Genomic DNA, 15,472 nt, shown 5'->3' with positions numbered 1-15,472 from the left:
GTCTCAGAAGTAGTCAAATCCTCGTTGATATCCACAAATCAAAGAGAAATCAATACTGCTGTGTGTGGGCTGCTCTTAACACTTCTGCAGGTCCTGGCCTTTCTCTTCTGCTTCCCCCAGTCCACTTCCCTTGTTTAAACACTTACCTAAAACTTCCTTCCTCCTCCTGGAGGCCTGGAGTTTAATACAGACCCTTTACCTAAGGGACAAAGGATTTGATTGGATTTACTGATTAACTGACAGACACCTGAACACACTGACATTTTCCTGTCCCACTAAATACCTTACCCACTAAATTTTACTGTTCATCTTTTTCTGCTGAACCCCAAGTCTTTCACATGAAAAAAAATCTATTCTTTATTTAAAATAGAAAAATGTTCCTTGACTATTCCTTCCTGCTTAAATTTAGCACTATTGATCAACTCTGTACAGATTCCCACTGGGACAAATTTGATCCCAAATCATTAAACATGAAGTAGTTCTCTCTCTTGCTGAAAAGAGATTCCTAAAATAATGTTACATGTATAACCAAAGGCAATCAAGTCATTATAGCTTCACATGTTACTGCTTATCACCTGTATGACTACCATACCCAGTCCTCACTCATGACTGAAAAAGAAAGGCTTAGCTTAAAGATAGTCTGCACTATAGCATTTTTGGCAGTGAGGGAAGGCTATGAGTGAGCACCAACAGCTTACGCTGACTCAGCTGCAGAGCAGTAACTCTTTAAGTCACAGAAACAGAATTACTTTAGGCCTCGCTAGTAAGGTTGCCTAAACACTGGGGTGTGATCGCTACTTAGCATGGCACAAGCAGTGGTAGATCCTACACTTCACGTTCTCTGGGACCCCATTAGTTAGTTAACTACCTACTTCCAACTCTGAGTCCAAATGAGCAGAAATGCACCCTACCTAGTACAAAAGTACTTGTATACTGCACCTATCACAGAGCAGACGAAAGTAAGTATGGCACTGAAGTCAGTAGTAACAGGCAAACAGAGTGCACAGACCTCACCACTGCCCAATGAGGAATCTGCAGAGTCTTCATACACTAGCCAGGTCTTTCCCCTGCATCTTACCAACAAAACCTTCCCTTGCCATTTGAAAGCCAGCTGCTAAGAGGCAGGCTGAATAGTAAAAGGGAGCTGCTTCCAAACAGAGGTGACCTTGCAAGCTTTCTCCCACCATCTGCTCTTTCACTGAGCAACCAAATGGGACCCTCGGGATTCTCTGAAAAAGTAACAGAGAAATTAAAGAACCAAACAAGTGCAGTTTTGCACTGATGTAACAGAGGCCAGCGGGGCCTTACAGGTCTGGCAGCCAGTGACAGCACTCAAAGGACCTACAGGGAAGTGGTTTCAAAACAATGGAGAGGGCCATGATCCGATCCCAGGAAGCTACCCCGTGCCAGTGGCAGCACACAGCAGGCATCTCCTCCCCAGCACGCCTGGAGCCGCAGCGAGGTGCGTCCCAGCACCACTACAGGACTGCAGCCACAGCAGGACAGACTCCGGATGCTCCACTTCACCACTATGCAGGACCTGCCAGGGAGGAGACAAACCCCTCATGCTAATAAAGCATTGGGATTACAGCCAAGTACAACTTTAAATCTGTACCAACTATCCCAGGAAACAGATTTCAACTTTCCCCACAGGTAGTGTCAGCATTTAAATTAACTTATATCAATAACATGATGACTTCTATGCATTTTGCTGCTTCTGAATGCACTTACATAGACTATCAAATACCAAATTATTTTAATAAAACCAGAGAAAGATATGCAGGGAAGAAATCGCAAGTAAACATACCAGACCTTTAACTGTGTCTTTTCTGCTGTCAGCTGAAAAACTGAAAGGGATGGTCTAAATTATAGTGTCCCATACACTGTAGATTTCCTTTTATCAATGGATTAATGGTTCCCATTTATTTCTAATCACATTTTTCATAATAAAGAATCCATACGCATTCCTGTTGACACTTTATTTTGAAAACTGTGCCCGTACCAAGGCAGAGTGATAATACAGCTTTCTGTGGACTCAGAATTACATTTGTAAACTGAGCTGTAGGCTCTTTTGCCTCAATAATTACCAAAATTTTTTTTTTACCTTCCTGCCTGCATCTGAGCACTCAGGACTGTGGACACTTCCACAATATCCTTGAATATATTTTTAAGTTTTAGACATAAAGGTCATATTTTTCCCAAATTACATACTCAGATTATCTTTAGAAAACATTAAAAATACATGATAAACTTAGAAGCCAAGTAGTAATTCTTTCCACAACCATTAGGGGATTTCTCCTCCTCTGTTTTCTGTCACTGCTGCATGTAACTGGCGAAAGTGCCCTGAAGCTCCACAGCTGCAATAGCTAATATAGATACCACACAAGTGGTTCCGGCCAGAGATGCCTTCTTGCAAACCACATGCTGAGAAGGAATTGTGTGAAGGGAGGGCAGTTTCTAACCATGCTGGTAAACATCTTCCTCACATCCAGGATCAGTCCTAGACAGTCAGAGAGTTCAGGAGTAAGGCTATGATGAACTCACAGCACCCATCGCCACAGTCCAACCTGGATGGCATCGCAGACATCAGCATGGACGTGATTTGCACCAGTGGAAAATATGAAATCAGTGGAGCTAAACTCAGAAGATCAGAATGAGGCTCAGCTCATTATCTCTGCAAATTCATGCACAGGGAATTGCATGCTGCACAGCGTTTCCCACTCTGAGTCACTCCAGCTCCTGCTCTAGGCTGTTCAGAAGCAAACTGTCAATAAAACTCATTAATGATGTGCTTTATATAGAAATTGTGCATTTAACTGAGAGGCTACAACAAATGAAGAGTGCAGCGAGGGGTGAATTACATTGTTAATGGAATACAGGATGTGTGTCAGTAAAGAAGTGGTAAAGGTGGGTGGGTGTCTTCATATTACATAGATCTGCTTCAAGTTTGGTGTATATATGAACCTAATTCCCCTTTTGATTTCAGTATAGTTAGATCTAGCACTCCTCTGTTTCTACTGATATATAAATTCTCTGATGAATAACTGATAACCAACTTTCTTTTACGTAAACCGTTACTGGAGAGCCAGCAAATATTATAGACATGTTATTTGTCTTCTCTTTTTAGCCTTGTTCTCATCTGAATCATGTTTAGCTAGCATTCATATCTATCTCCTTGACTGGTGGTCGCTATAAATATATAGATATACACACCCTTGCAGAACCAGTGGCAGGAACAGTGCAAAACAGATGTTATTTGCCAGGTTGTCTTATTTTTTGTCCTATCTAAACACACATCTGCAGTTGTTGGCAACATTATAACAGAGAATGGTTTCTGTACCCCCTGTCCAAGTTGTATACCTTGTAAACTATTCTAGCATCGTAACACAACTTTAAATTATAGCTAACAACTGACCCTCTAAGCAGACACCTCTCAAGTCTGTCCATTCAAGACTGCTGTTTACCTCATGCTTACAGGTAATTCTGACTTCTTAAAACAACTAGGAGGATCTGGGAAGCAACCCCCAGAAGAAAATGAAAATGAGCAAAAGATATTTCACAAACTTGGGGGGCAACAAAGACATTACAGCAACAAAGACATAAGAAGCTGAAAAACTGTCAACCCACATGAGAGTTCAGGTTGAAAGGAGAGAAGCCCTGAAGTGTGGGGTGGTGGGCAGGAGAAAATAGCTGTAACACTTCTCAACACTTCTGTGTTGAGGGGAAAAAACACAGCAAGAGATCAAAATCATGACCTGAACCCGATCTCCTTCACACTGGTTGTATCATAAAACCACTGGGCTGAACCCTGGCCATTGCATCAATGACACAAAGCAGTCTCAAAGCCCAGCCAAGCAACTACACCAGGGGTTCTTTTTTCCTTCACAAGAACTCAAGATGATAGAGGCCAGCTAAGAGTATGGACTTTCAGAAATAAAATAAAAAAAACACGTCAATTTAATTGCCAGTTGGCTGGACAGCTTGTTTTTCTGTTAATGTTAGTTGTTTGGGGGGGGGGGGGTAATATTACTGCACTGAAAAATGTGGGTGTGATATGGCATTTAACTGGAACATTAAGTGCCTAAGACATATTTTTGTCTATATCTGTCAGAAACTGAAATCAGTACAGTAGCTGAAAACACTAAGGATCATAAGGTGATCAATTATGCTAAATATAAAACTGATCACCAAGAAAGATGTTCTTAAAATCTTAATAAACATCCTTGTGCGCAGGACACATGATTCATGGTTTACAGAGTGATAAGCACTAAAGGGTCAAGTAACTCACCTAGTTATCACTCAGAAAGTCAGGATCAGGCTGAAATGAGAACTCAGGATCCTGGTTTTCCATGCTGATCTTTCTTACAACTGCATGCTATTCCAAGTCCATAATGTCCTACCAATATCAAGCACCTCTGTTTCCATAAAACAGCTTATTTTTGTGCTGAGCAGAAAAAGAACCACTGTGTTCAAAGTGAGAATTCTAGCATTCACTTGTACACATAAAATGTCATTGCTGAGCCAAGACACAAATGGAGAGCTTGACCCAATCAATAGATAATTTACCATTATCAGTGGAAACTGCCAAAAATTCCAGTTCATACCTCCGCAATTAAACTGACTGTCCATGCAGAAGCAGCCTGAATAGAAGAGCACACTGAAAATGGAGCCTTCCAAAGCCCTTGGCTTCTGACAAAATGCCACCTGCCAATCAATGCAGCAGCAGTGAGGCTGTCGGTCTCCTCAGCAGTTCACTCCAGAACAGAAAGGCTTGCAGGCCGTTAAAGACTGTACCTGTTACCTCAAGATGTCTGCCCCCTCATCCTAAGCATCCTGCCAGGCAGACTTCTTCCTGCAAGGTACAGAAGCACTCACCTGATCTTCACCCTGTGCTCCCACCACAGGCACTGGAGAGAGAAATTACTTAAAACACTGGGGTGTGAATGTGAAAGAGCTGAAGACTGCAATGCCTTGTAGCTTCGGGCGGAACACAAAAGCAGAACTCAAATGAACAACCTTCTCTATGAAGAGGAAGCAATAATGCCATGACCTAAATTTGCATTCTGTGCACCAAACTTATTTATATGGGGAGGGAAATAGGTTTAGGAAGAGAGATTCAGGTCACCAATCTTTGCTTAAAGTATCAGTATTTAATCCTCTACCGGGCCATTACACGCCCACAACATCTGTATTTCTGATTGCTGTTCACAATTTCTGATTCATGGTGGTGAGGCGCTGGCACAGGTTGCCCAGGGAAGTTGTGGATGCCCCACCCCTGGCAGTGTTCAAGGCCAGGCTGGACAGGGCTTTCGAGAAACCTGGTCAAGCAGGGGTCCCTGCCCATGGCAGGCGGGTTGGATTCCAACCCAAACCCTTCTATGATTCTGTAATGGTTCTATGATAACACCATAGAAGGCCATATATCTCTTACTTAAGTTTAATGCATAATTTAAGACTGGAGTTTTCCTTTAAACTTGGTGGGCTGCAGCCACTGGAATCCTATTTGATTACTGTAATTCAGCTGTTTTTCAGAATCCTAACCAGCTGGTCTACCAGGGTACTCAGGTGCTCAACATCTGCTTAAATTCATAGAACTCCAGGTGCTTTTTTTGGGATCAGAGCCTAATTTTCTTTAACAAATCCCTGAAATAACAAGTTAACTTCTGACTTCAAACACAAGTATTTCATAGGCATGATCTACTTGCACAGTCATGTGTGTAAGAAATAAGGTAATGAGATCATTGCCGCAGATATCTAAGTGGAGTAAAACATTGCATGTAATGCCCTGGCAGAATAAATGCTGTACCCTTTTTGTACATCAGCCTGAAACAACCACATGCTGGCTTCACCAGGTCGGAACTGAGCCAAAAGATTATCCATCTTTTCTGTCACACGTGGATTCTCCGAGGGTCAACATCTGGAACTCCATGTGCTTGTTCTGTTCATCTGTGGTTAAAAGTAATATATTCAGATGCAATCACACTCAAAAGTGATGACAAAGAGACACACCAAGGACAGTGCATGCCGTACAGAAAGACCTCAATGTAACACTCCAGTGGGAGAGGTGGTGTCAGAAACTAAACTAAGTTGAAATCTGATCAATTTGCCAGAATGCCTTAGCCGCAGCAAACAATTAGTGACAATAAACAAACCGTTTACATAGTTCATTCTATGTCCACGACACCGTACTTGGCACTACCGTGCTCAGTTTTACGTGGCTGAACTACAAGCCAAGTAAAAAGCACCTCGTGCCCCTTCTCACCACCCAAGAACCTTAGGGGACAAAACACGCGGCACGGGAACTTGTTCGTGACTGCGGCTTCCCGGTGCCGGCAGGCAGGGCACCGCGCAGACCCCTAGGCAGGCGAGACAGCCTGGCTGCCAGGAGCACAGCGGCGCCGCGCTACTCCTTGTGCCCGCGACCCCACAGCCAGCGGCCGCCCCCGTTCCCTACGGCACCGCCACGGAGCCCGGCTGCCGAGGGCACTTCCCGCACGCCCCGCCCGAGCTCGCCCCCCCGCCGCGGCATTAAGATGGCGGCCAAAGACGGCTCCGCCGCACCCCGCTGGGAGCCAGCCGGCCCCACCGTGCCCCGCACACCACCCCGCGGGACACGGCCCTCACCAGCCACTCACCTCCGCCGACCCTGCTGGGAGCCGTGATTCTCGGCCCTCCACGGCCCCTGGCCCTGCAGGACTCTGAGGAGCAGCCGGAGCTGCGGGGCCGCGGCCACGGACAGGACTACGAGCCCCGAGGTGCACGGCGGCGCTGGCGCGCCTGCGCGGCGGGGACTGGGGAGGAGTCGGAAGCAGCGAGGGGACCGCCTGTGGCGGCCGGGCCGGGTCGTGCGCCGCCATGCCCCGGGACAACATGGCCTCCCTGATCCAGCGGGTGGCGCGGCAGGCGCGGATCACCTTCCGCAGCCCGGCGGGGCCGACCTTCGGGGAGAACCTGCACCGGCTGCAGCAGCTGCTGGACGAGGTGCGCGCCGAGGACTTGCACTTGGCGCCGCGGGGGCCTTCGGCGGCAGCGGCGGCAGCGGGTGGGGGGCTGCCGTGGTCCGGCGTGGTGCCGCCCGTTAGCTACATGCACATCTGCGAGACGGAGAGCTTCAGCATGGGCGTGTTCCTGCTGCGGAGCGGCGCCTGCATCCCGCTGCACGACCACCCGGGCATGAACGGCATGCTGAAGGTGCTCTACGGCACTCTGCGCATCGCCTGCTTGGACACGCTGCCCCCCGCCGCCGCCGCCGCCCCGCCACCCCCCGCAGCCGCCGCGGGGCCCTGCCACCGCGCCCTGTACCGCTCCCGCCAGCACTACACGCCGGCCTCCCCGCCCTGCCTGCTCTCGCCGCACACCGACAACCTCCACCAGATCGACGCCGTGGACGGGCCCGCCGCCTTCCTCGACATCCTGGCGCCGCCCTACGACCCCCAGCACGGCCGGGACTGCCACTACTACCGCTTGCTGGAGGGGCCGTTGCCGCAGGCGGGCGCCGAGCCGCCCGGGCTGCCGCGGGAGGTGTGGCTGATGGAGACCCCGCAGGCCTCTGACTTCTGGTGCGGGGGAGAGCCCTACCCCGGGCCCCGCGTCTGCCTCTGAGGCGGCGGCCTGGTCCCGGCGGCGGCTGCTGGGACCTTCGGCGCTCGGCCCGCGCCCGCCTCAAGGACCGGCCTGCCGGAGTGGCCCGGAGCCGAGGTCGCGCTTCGCCGCGTGTCGCGGGACCGCGCTGGGGCTCCTCGGGAGCGCTACGAGGCAAAGAATTCTTCTTTACACGGGCCTGGCGTGCTTCGCAAATCGGGGAAATAAAGCGCGTGTTTATGTCCTTTGGGCTCGTGCGGAGAAGTAGCGGCACGGTTAAACTTGTGCTCAGCTGCATGGCTGGGGAAACATAATCCAGCATGCTGTGTACATAGTTGCGGCCGCGCATCAGTGAGGGGGTTCGGGCGCTGGCAGGGAAGGTAAATGCGGTAAGCATTGTTGCGGGGTGCCCTGACGTCCCAGGAGCTGTCCCCGCTGCCACAGCAACCTAGCACCGGTGTGGGACAGCCAGCCTGTGGAATCCACCCACCCAGCCCGGGTAGGGGCTGGCTGGGCTGCAGCCTTTGGGGACGCCATCACCAGAGCAGTTCTCAGCAAGAGGTGTACCTGCCAGCAGAAAACAAACCCCGAACGACTCCCAAGCCAGGACATGCTCCACCCGTAATCCCTATGGCTGGAGCTAGGGGAATTCCTGCTCAGAAGGGACACTGTTAGGTCCAGAGTTACTTTCTAATAGTTCTTTCAAGCGTTGCATACAAGATAGCGCTATTGCAACTGAGAACTGCAGAGTACGTCTATGCATATTTCCTTCAGCTAGGAGGAGACTAGCCAGCTGCTAGCTACCCTTGCTCAGAACCTCTCATGCAGCAGTGGTGGAGGGTAGCGGAAACTGGGCATCTTGAGAGAAAAACAATTCTCCACTGTTGTGTCAAGAAAGCTGTTCTAGAAACACGACGTATTTGTGAACCCTATATATACAGCAGTGCGCATACACTAGGTACGCGCAGATAAGATTTGATCTGCTGTCTTCTCTTTAAAGCATGGCCTGTGTTTTTATATGGACAAGTGAAGGCTTTGGGCTTTTGAAGCCTTGCGGTTTTCCTCTTTATACTATTTATAAAGACTACTTTTTCATAAGGCTTTTAAATAAACGTAGCATAGAAGAGACACCATGAGTTTTGCCTTGCTATAATGGAACCAGTCTGGAGATGCAGTTTGCACAGGACAAGGGATGCAGTCTTTCTAACAAGGGAGAACCTTTCTCTGCAGGTGAAGTACTCTGTCTGTACTGCATGGACTGGTCTTCTGCCATCAGCCTAACATACACCTTGCACCACAAGCACATGCTAGGGGAGCTTTGGCCCTCTTAGCCATGATGTGGGAATTTGAATAAGACAGCGACTTGCCAATATCCTAAGTGATGTACCAACCTGCTCCAGAAATCATTCCACAATTGGCTTTAATTTTCCTTTGTGTATTTATAAAACAGACTTGTTTTTCCTGTACAGTGGCTTGTATGTGTGAATTTTTAAATTATTCTGATATAGCATTGCCTTTGTTTTCTGGTTTTTTTTTGGCCTGTAAAAGAACGAATGTAAAACACCGTCAGCATTATGCATGCACAGATTAATTCCTTTGCAAGGAAAAACTGGTGGAAATTATTTTGGGTGATTTCCATTTATTCTTACAGCACTTTAAGGTGCCTGATATTTCTGCAGCTGGCTTACCTGTTTTTCCTGGAATTCCCCTGCAGTTTAGCGTTAGTTAATATTTAACAATTATCCATCAAATGTAGTCCTTAACTATAAGGCAGTGCCTCCCTGTGTTACAGCCTGGGTCTAACCCTTGCCGATGCTAATGAAAATCATCATCCTTTTTCAGAAGTTCACAAAGATGGTGTGGTTCATGCAAACAGCTGTACTGGAAAAACAGACTGCAAAAAGGAGCATTTCTTATCTCCTCTGCTCTGTCCTCCCATTAGGTCTTTCTGCCTGTTTTTTAATTTTTCTCTCTGTGTATAAAACCTAGTTGAGATGTTCAGTGGCACAGGACTTTAACACATCTTTCCATAGAGGACACCATGGTACCTGAGGCTGTGGAGTGCCACTAACAACCGTGGCAAAACCCTACTTTTTTAGTGAAGGTGATAGCATCAAAGTATTAAAGCTGAGGAAAATGACAAAACCTGAAATGCATTAAAGAAAAGCCTCTTCGTGTAACTTCTTGCTTATTCAGTAATTGAAACTTACTTCATATTTTCTGGATATCTGTAAGCGGAAGGTTTAAGTCTATAATGTTGTTCCGTCTCTCTGCAGTCCAATTATTGTGTTTTCACAACAGCAAAATTAGTGTTATTGCTGAATTTTAGAATAAATACAGGATATCTCACCACTGATCAGTCTTTGCTTTCCTTCACAAGTTCAGCAGTCTTGAACCAAGCATGGTGTAGAGTGCACGTTTCTTTTGCGTTATGGTCCAAATGGGGCGACTGGCCTGTTTCAGAGAGGTGGTGCTTGACACTGGCTTCTCAGCACAAGTCTTCCACTGGCTCTTTGTAGACAAACGCAGGCACATGCTTTTGAAGCTGGCTGTTACTGCAAGGCAAAGGCACGGGTGCGAGGTCGCTGATACTACTGTGCAATGTAAGGTTCTCTTGTAGCTGCATACTAGTCACCGCAGTTTCTTCAATTCAGCTCATTTTCAATTTCTGTGCCGTTTGTCTCACTTTGCTTTTGACTGGGATTTTAATCTGGGAGTGTGGCTGAAGGCAGTTCAAAGAGTGTGAGCAGAGCCTTGGACTGTGCGCCTGGGTAGCTGAGATCCCAGTTCTGCTCACGACAGTCTGGCTGTGGCCAAGCTGTGGTTATCTGTGGCTGTGGCAGTACCTCTGGGAGCCCAGCAGGTTGAGAGCAGTGAATCCCTGTCCGCCTCCCCGTAGCGCAGCCCACTGGTGCAAATCAACCTGTGGACTTACGCTCCTGTGTGACATCCCTCCAGCAGCATACCGGGGTCTCTTTTGTGGAGCCAGGAACTCATGGGATCAGGTGGCAAGGCTGCAACCCACTAAGAGATGCGGCAGGAAAGGTGAAGGCTTACTCGCTCTGCTGAGGTGGATGGCAGGGTGGTGAGCACAGAGGCTCTGGAGCTGGCATCATTCTGTGACTTCTCCATACCATACAGACTGGTCCGTGCCTGGCTTTTGATTCGGAGAATCAAAAATCACTTTGGAAGCCTGCTGTCTGCTTCAAAATCAGACACAGTGTTTCAGCTGCTACTGACCGCCTTTCCCAAGCAAAAGCCAGTCCCAGTTCCAGTAGAGAGTTAGCAGGGTGTTTCAGACAGAAAAGCCTGGTGCCACTGGGCTTTGTGCAGTGGGACCCAGCACCGGGGCAAGCAGAGGCTGGGAGCCACTGGGCAAGGGCCTTGTCCCCGTTCCCTTCAGTGTTGGGCTGTGGCGTTAGTGGCGAGGTCCATCCCACATGGCTCACCTGTGTGGTACGGGCCATACCAGGGATCTCTGCGGCAGCGGGGCTAGCCCGCAGGCCCCTACAGCCCTGCACCAACGACAGGGCCCGAGGGTGGGCCCTGGCAGGGAAGGGCCAGGGTGGCATTTTAAAAAACAGTAATTAAAATAGGTTAAAAAAAGTAAAGATAATGCCGCGCGGTGTTGCGGCAGATGGGTGAAGCAGAAAAGCCCGGCTGTCCCGCAGGGTGGGCGCCGCCGCCCGGGACCCGTGGAGACCTGACGGCGGGCGCGGGGGACGCCGCCGGGAGCCGCTTTCCCCGCGGGGAGGCCGTCGGGGCGGCAGCGCTCGGTGCTCCCGAGCCCGCTAGGGGAGGTTGCCTGGGGCGGATCATAACCACGGAACACAAAAGAAAGTGAGTCAAAAAAACCCACCCCTCTCCCCGGTTAATATCATCCCGTCTCGTCTCCAAGGGAAATCCCCGCGGCCGAGTCGCGGGTGTCAGTACACCGGGGCCGCGGCCGCTGGTTTTCCGCCCCGGGGCGGTGCGGTTCGCCCAGCGGCACCCGCGGCCGGGAGGGGGGTAACCACCCCCTCCGGGGCCGGCCAGGGGACCTACGGAAATAAATGTATCAGTTTAGCATAATTAAGAGATTTATTTGTTGTCTTTTATAAACGTTGTAAGCACCTACCCTATTGTCGAAAAGTTTATTTGCAGAGCGGCCGGAAAGAAATCCTCTCTCCTTCCAGCCTCCGTTAGTGGTTGTGCATTATTCGTGTTACCTGCTGCGCGCCGGACCCGGCGAACAACGGGCGTCGGTTCCAGCCAGAGTATTTACATCCATCCCAAGTCCTACTACAAACGTAACACTTTTAAGTCACCAAAACCAAAACCCTAAACCAGTGCGTACAAAAATATAGTCTCTAAAAAAAAAAAAAAAAAAAAAGAAAAAAGAATCCCAATATTAATAGGCAGAAATGTACAGCCATACTAAAACCAGGGAGGGCAAACTTTCCGGTCTCGGTGTCGCCGCTGTCGTCGGAGCAGATCGGTAAGGCACCCCCCACATGCAGACAGGGGACCGGGCTCTACACCACACAAGGCACCAAGGACACCTCACCACGACGGCACTGCATGCATCCATCCATCCTCCCGCCGCAGCCCCTATGTACACCCGCCGGCCGGCCGCCCCGCCCGGCCCGGCCCGGCCCGACCCGACCCGGTCCGGAGGAGCCCGCGGCGCCGCCGGGTGCTGATCGCGCCCCTCAGGGCTCCGCTCCGCGCCCCGCCGCGCTCGGCTGTGGCTCCCCGGCTCCGCGGCTCGGCGGCTCCGCGCCTCAGCGCTGGGTCCTGCGCGCCCCGCTCCCTCAGGGCGTCCGCGTCCGCGCCGCGCAGGGGGCCAGGGTGGCAGCGCCGCTCCCGCCGCCGGGCTGCGGGCACCCGCCGGCGGCGGCGGCTCCTTTCCGCTCCTTCTGGCGCAGGTGGATCTTGGTGTGCCGCTTCCTCTCGTCGGAGCGGGCGAACTTCCTGCCGCAGAAGTCGCAGGCGAAAGGCTTCTCGCCGGTGTGCGTGCGGATGTGGGTGGTGAGGTGGTCGCTGCGGCTGAAGTTCCGCATGCATATGCGGCACTGGAAGGGCTTGTGGCCCGTGTGGATGCGGATGTGCCGAGTGAGCTCGTCGGAGCGGGAGAAGCGGCGGTCGCAGCCCTCGGCGGGGCAGGGGTAGGGCCGCTCGTGAACCGGTGTCTTGCTGGGCCGGTTGGGGTACTTGCGGGGCCGAAGGATGGGCCGCAGCGGCAGGTGGTGCGGGCTGTAGGCGCCGGCGGGCAGCCGGGCGCCCGTGCCCTCGCCCCCGCCGCTGCCGGGAGCACTGCCGGGGGCGGCGCCCGCCGGGGGCGCCCCCATCGTGAAGTTGCGGATGGTGGAGAGCGGCGTGAGCGGCGGCGGGACGCGGAGCGAGTCGAGGGGGCAGGGGAAGGGCTTGCGGTCGGGGCCGGCGTGCAGCTCCCGTTGGCACTGGGGCGGCGGGAAGAAGCCGCCGTACTCGGGGATCATGGTGAAGAGCCCGCCGTCGGCCGCCGCCGCCTTCGGGGAGGGGTAGGAGGGCGGCGGGGGGAAAGGCAGCGCCCCGCCACCGGCGGCGGGCAGGAAGGCTGAGGAGGGGTCTTGCGGGTACAGGTCGCCGCAGCCCGAGTAGGGCGGCGGCGGCGGCGAATAGAGGTGCTCCAGGTCGGGCGGCTGGCCCTGCGCCATGGTGCAGCCGAGGGCCCCGGCCAGCGGGTTGGGGGAGGCAGCGGAGGCGGCGGAGGCGGCGGAGGCAGCGGTGGCCGAGGAGGCGGCGGAGGAGGCGGCGGCGGAGGAGGCGGCGGAGGAGGAGGAGGGCGTGCTGACCCCCTGCAGGATCCCCGCGCTCACGATGTTGATGATGCCCTCGGGGTAGCAGCCGGCGCCGGGGTACTGCGGGTCAATGGAGAATTTGCCCATGTAGGTGAAGGTCTGGTTGCGGGAGGCCGGGGCGTTGGGCGCGAAGCCTCCGCCGTAGGGCAGGTCCAGGGTCCGCTTGTCGCCCATATCCACGTTGATCATGCCGTCTGGGGGGGCAAGGAGCCGGTCAGCCTGCCGCGCCGCCACCCGCCGGGCGGCCCGGCCCCGGTCCCGACCGCCACCCAGCCCGGCCCGGCGCGGGGTTGCGGAGCGCACATGTTGCGCTCCGGCTGCGGGGGCTCCGCGCCGGTCTCAACTTTTCCCCCCGAAACGGGCGCGGAGTCAGGGCTGCCGCGAGGGGCGGCGGGACCCCCCCCGGCAGGGCGGCGGGCGAGCCCTAGGGGCCGCGATCCCCGTTCCAGTTCCCCCCCCCCCGCTCTCCCGCCGCTTCTGGACTCCGCCGCCCTCCGAGGTCCGGCCCGCACCTGTGCGGGCAGCGCTTACCTCCTGCCACACCGCTCATCTGGTCAAACGGCCCTGCCAGGTCGGCATTGGGGAAGATCGCGACCGAAGTTGGCAGCGCGGCGGAGATGTCATCCGTGGGGTAAATACCCTCGGGGAGCTGGTGCACAAACCCGCCGAGGGTCACCGGGATCTTGTCCACCGCCTTGGCGGTCATCATGGGGGCGGCGGGGCTGCCGGGGGAGCGGTTGCTCCCGGCCAGCGGTGCGCGCTCGGGGCGGGGAGGGGAGAGAGAGGAGGGGGCGCTTCCCCCTGCCTCTCACTACCGGCGCGGGGGGACTGCGGGCAGGCGGCGCGGCGCGCAGGGGGGCATGTGCGGGCGGGCGGGCGGCCGCCCCGTCGCGGCGGTGCCGGTGCCCGCGGTGCCCCGGGAGAGCCGCGCTCCCGCCGCAGCTCGCGCTGGAGGACAAGTCTGGCGGTAAGTATTTATGGGGGCCCCCTGAATGCCCGGGACGTCACTGCCCATATAAGGACTGAGGAACGGGGTCTGGCAGTCACGTGGGCGCCCGCATGCGAGACCCGCCGCCCCGCTCCCGCCCCGACTCCCCCCCTTTTCCCCCCTACTCCCAGCGTTGCGCGCCCCGCGGGGGCGGCCCCGACCCGCCCCGGCCGCCCTCGGCCCCCGCCGCGCCGGCAGCGCCCGGCCGCCGCCCGCCGCGCCGCCCAGGGGGGTATTCCGGTGGCGGGGCCCTTGTCCTAAAAAGGCTCGGATCCGGCCCCGCCCCGCCTGTCCTTTTTAGGGCTCGTTCCGGAAAATGTTAAAAAGCTCGGAAAAGCAGAGGAGGTCCCGGGGCCGCCCCGCCGGACCCCTCTCACTTTCTCAAGCAGCCCTTAACCGCAGAGCGGCGGCGAGGCAGAAAACAGCCGCATGCACGGAACGCGGCTGCTCCTTTCTTAACAACAACAACAACAACAAAGATGATATTTTTGTGAATTACGGGTGGAAAGAGCCGCTAAGCGCAGCGAGCGCGTCGTGCTTTTTGTGGAAAGTGTCAGATCTATATATACCCCCGCGAAAACGGCCCCGCCTGCTCCGCCGTCGGTGGGTTGTTATTGCTGTCGGAGGGAGCGGCGGGGACGGGACGAGGCGGGCATGGGGGAGGGGGGGCGGCCGGACCGCCGCCCCCCCCCCCCCCCCCCCCCCGCCTCTTCCCCCCCGCCTCGTCCCGTCGCCGCCGCTCCCCCTTGCTGGGACCGGTGCCATTTCCACTCCCCTTTGCTTTCCTTTCCCTATGCTCTCCTCCAGACGAGGGTATCCAGCTAAAGAGTGCTTAAATTCTAGCTTTTTCTTCTTTTTACCCCTCCCCAGGTACTAAAAATAATCTCCCTTGTGCCTCCCTTCCCAGGAGAAGCCAATCTTTCATACGCTGTTCCCAGGCTCAGAGCTTTCAGCCCCTACATCTTCTTGCTGATGAGGGTGTCAGATGTAATGATTTCTGAGAGCTGTATCCCATGCTATGCTCATGTCACTAATCTTGTTACTTACGAATATTTCATCTCGTGGCTGTTTATTCCCGCCT

At 53.9% G+C, this 15,472-nt stretch overlaps 2 protein-coding genes and 1 long non-coding RNA gene across 4 annotated transcripts in view; 1 reads left to right on the top strand and 2 right to left on the bottom strand.

Moving 5' to 3' along the window:
• Positions 1-6,058, bottom strand: part of LOC133266955 (uncharacterized) — a 63,125-nt gene extending 57,067 nt beyond the window's left edge. Inside the window, exon 1 of the long non-coding RNA XR_009742586.1 lies at positions 5,807-6,058. This is a non-coding gene — a long non-coding RNA (uncharacterized LOC133266955). The remainder of the gene's footprint in view (positions 1-5,806) is intronic.
• Positions 6,059-6,733: 675 nt separating this feature from the next.
• On the top strand, positions 6,734-9,930 carry ADO (2-aminoethanethiol dioxygenase). Its single transcript, XM_061448717.1, has one exon. The coding sequence runs from the start codon at positions 6,856-6,858 to the stop codon at positions 7,600-7,602; it is 747 nt and encodes a 248-aa protein (XP_061304701.1). The 5' UTR covers positions 6,734-6,855; the 3' UTR covers positions 7,603-9,930.
• A 2,429-nt stretch (positions 9,931-12,359) lies between these two features.
• On the bottom strand, positions 12,360-15,462 carry EGR2 (early growth response 2). Of its 2 annotated transcripts, XM_061448692.1 has the most exons (3): positions 15,352-15,462; positions 13,935-14,052; positions 12,360-13,597 (listed from the first exon to the last, which is right to left on the bottom strand). In XM_061448692.1, exons 2-3 carry the CDS (start codon positions 13,951-13,953, stop codon positions 12,375-12,377), a joined length of 1,242 nt encoding a protein of 413 aa, XP_061304676.1. In that variant the 5' UTR covers positions 13,954-14,052; positions 15,352-15,462; the 3' UTR covers positions 12,360-12,374. The 2 variants fall into 2 exon arrangements, with proteins under 2 accessions (XP_061304676.1, XP_061304665.1); XM_061448681.1 differs by lacking the exon at positions 15,352-15,462 and having other exon boundaries at positions 13,935-14,397.
• Positions 15,463-15,472: the final 10 nt, after the last annotated feature.

This window comes from Pezoporus flaviventris, unplaced genomic scaffold, assembly GCF_033815535.1.
Source record: "Pezoporus flaviventris isolate CSIRO_AGI_PZ_B2104156 unplaced genomic scaffold, CSIRO_AGI_Pfla_v1 ptg000001l, whole genome shotgun sequence".
NCBI classification, from domain to species: Eukaryota; Metazoa; Chordata; class Aves; order Psittaciformes; family Psittacidae; genus Pezoporus; species Pezoporus flaviventris.
This window is presented reverse-complemented; position numbering and strand designations above follow the sequence as displayed.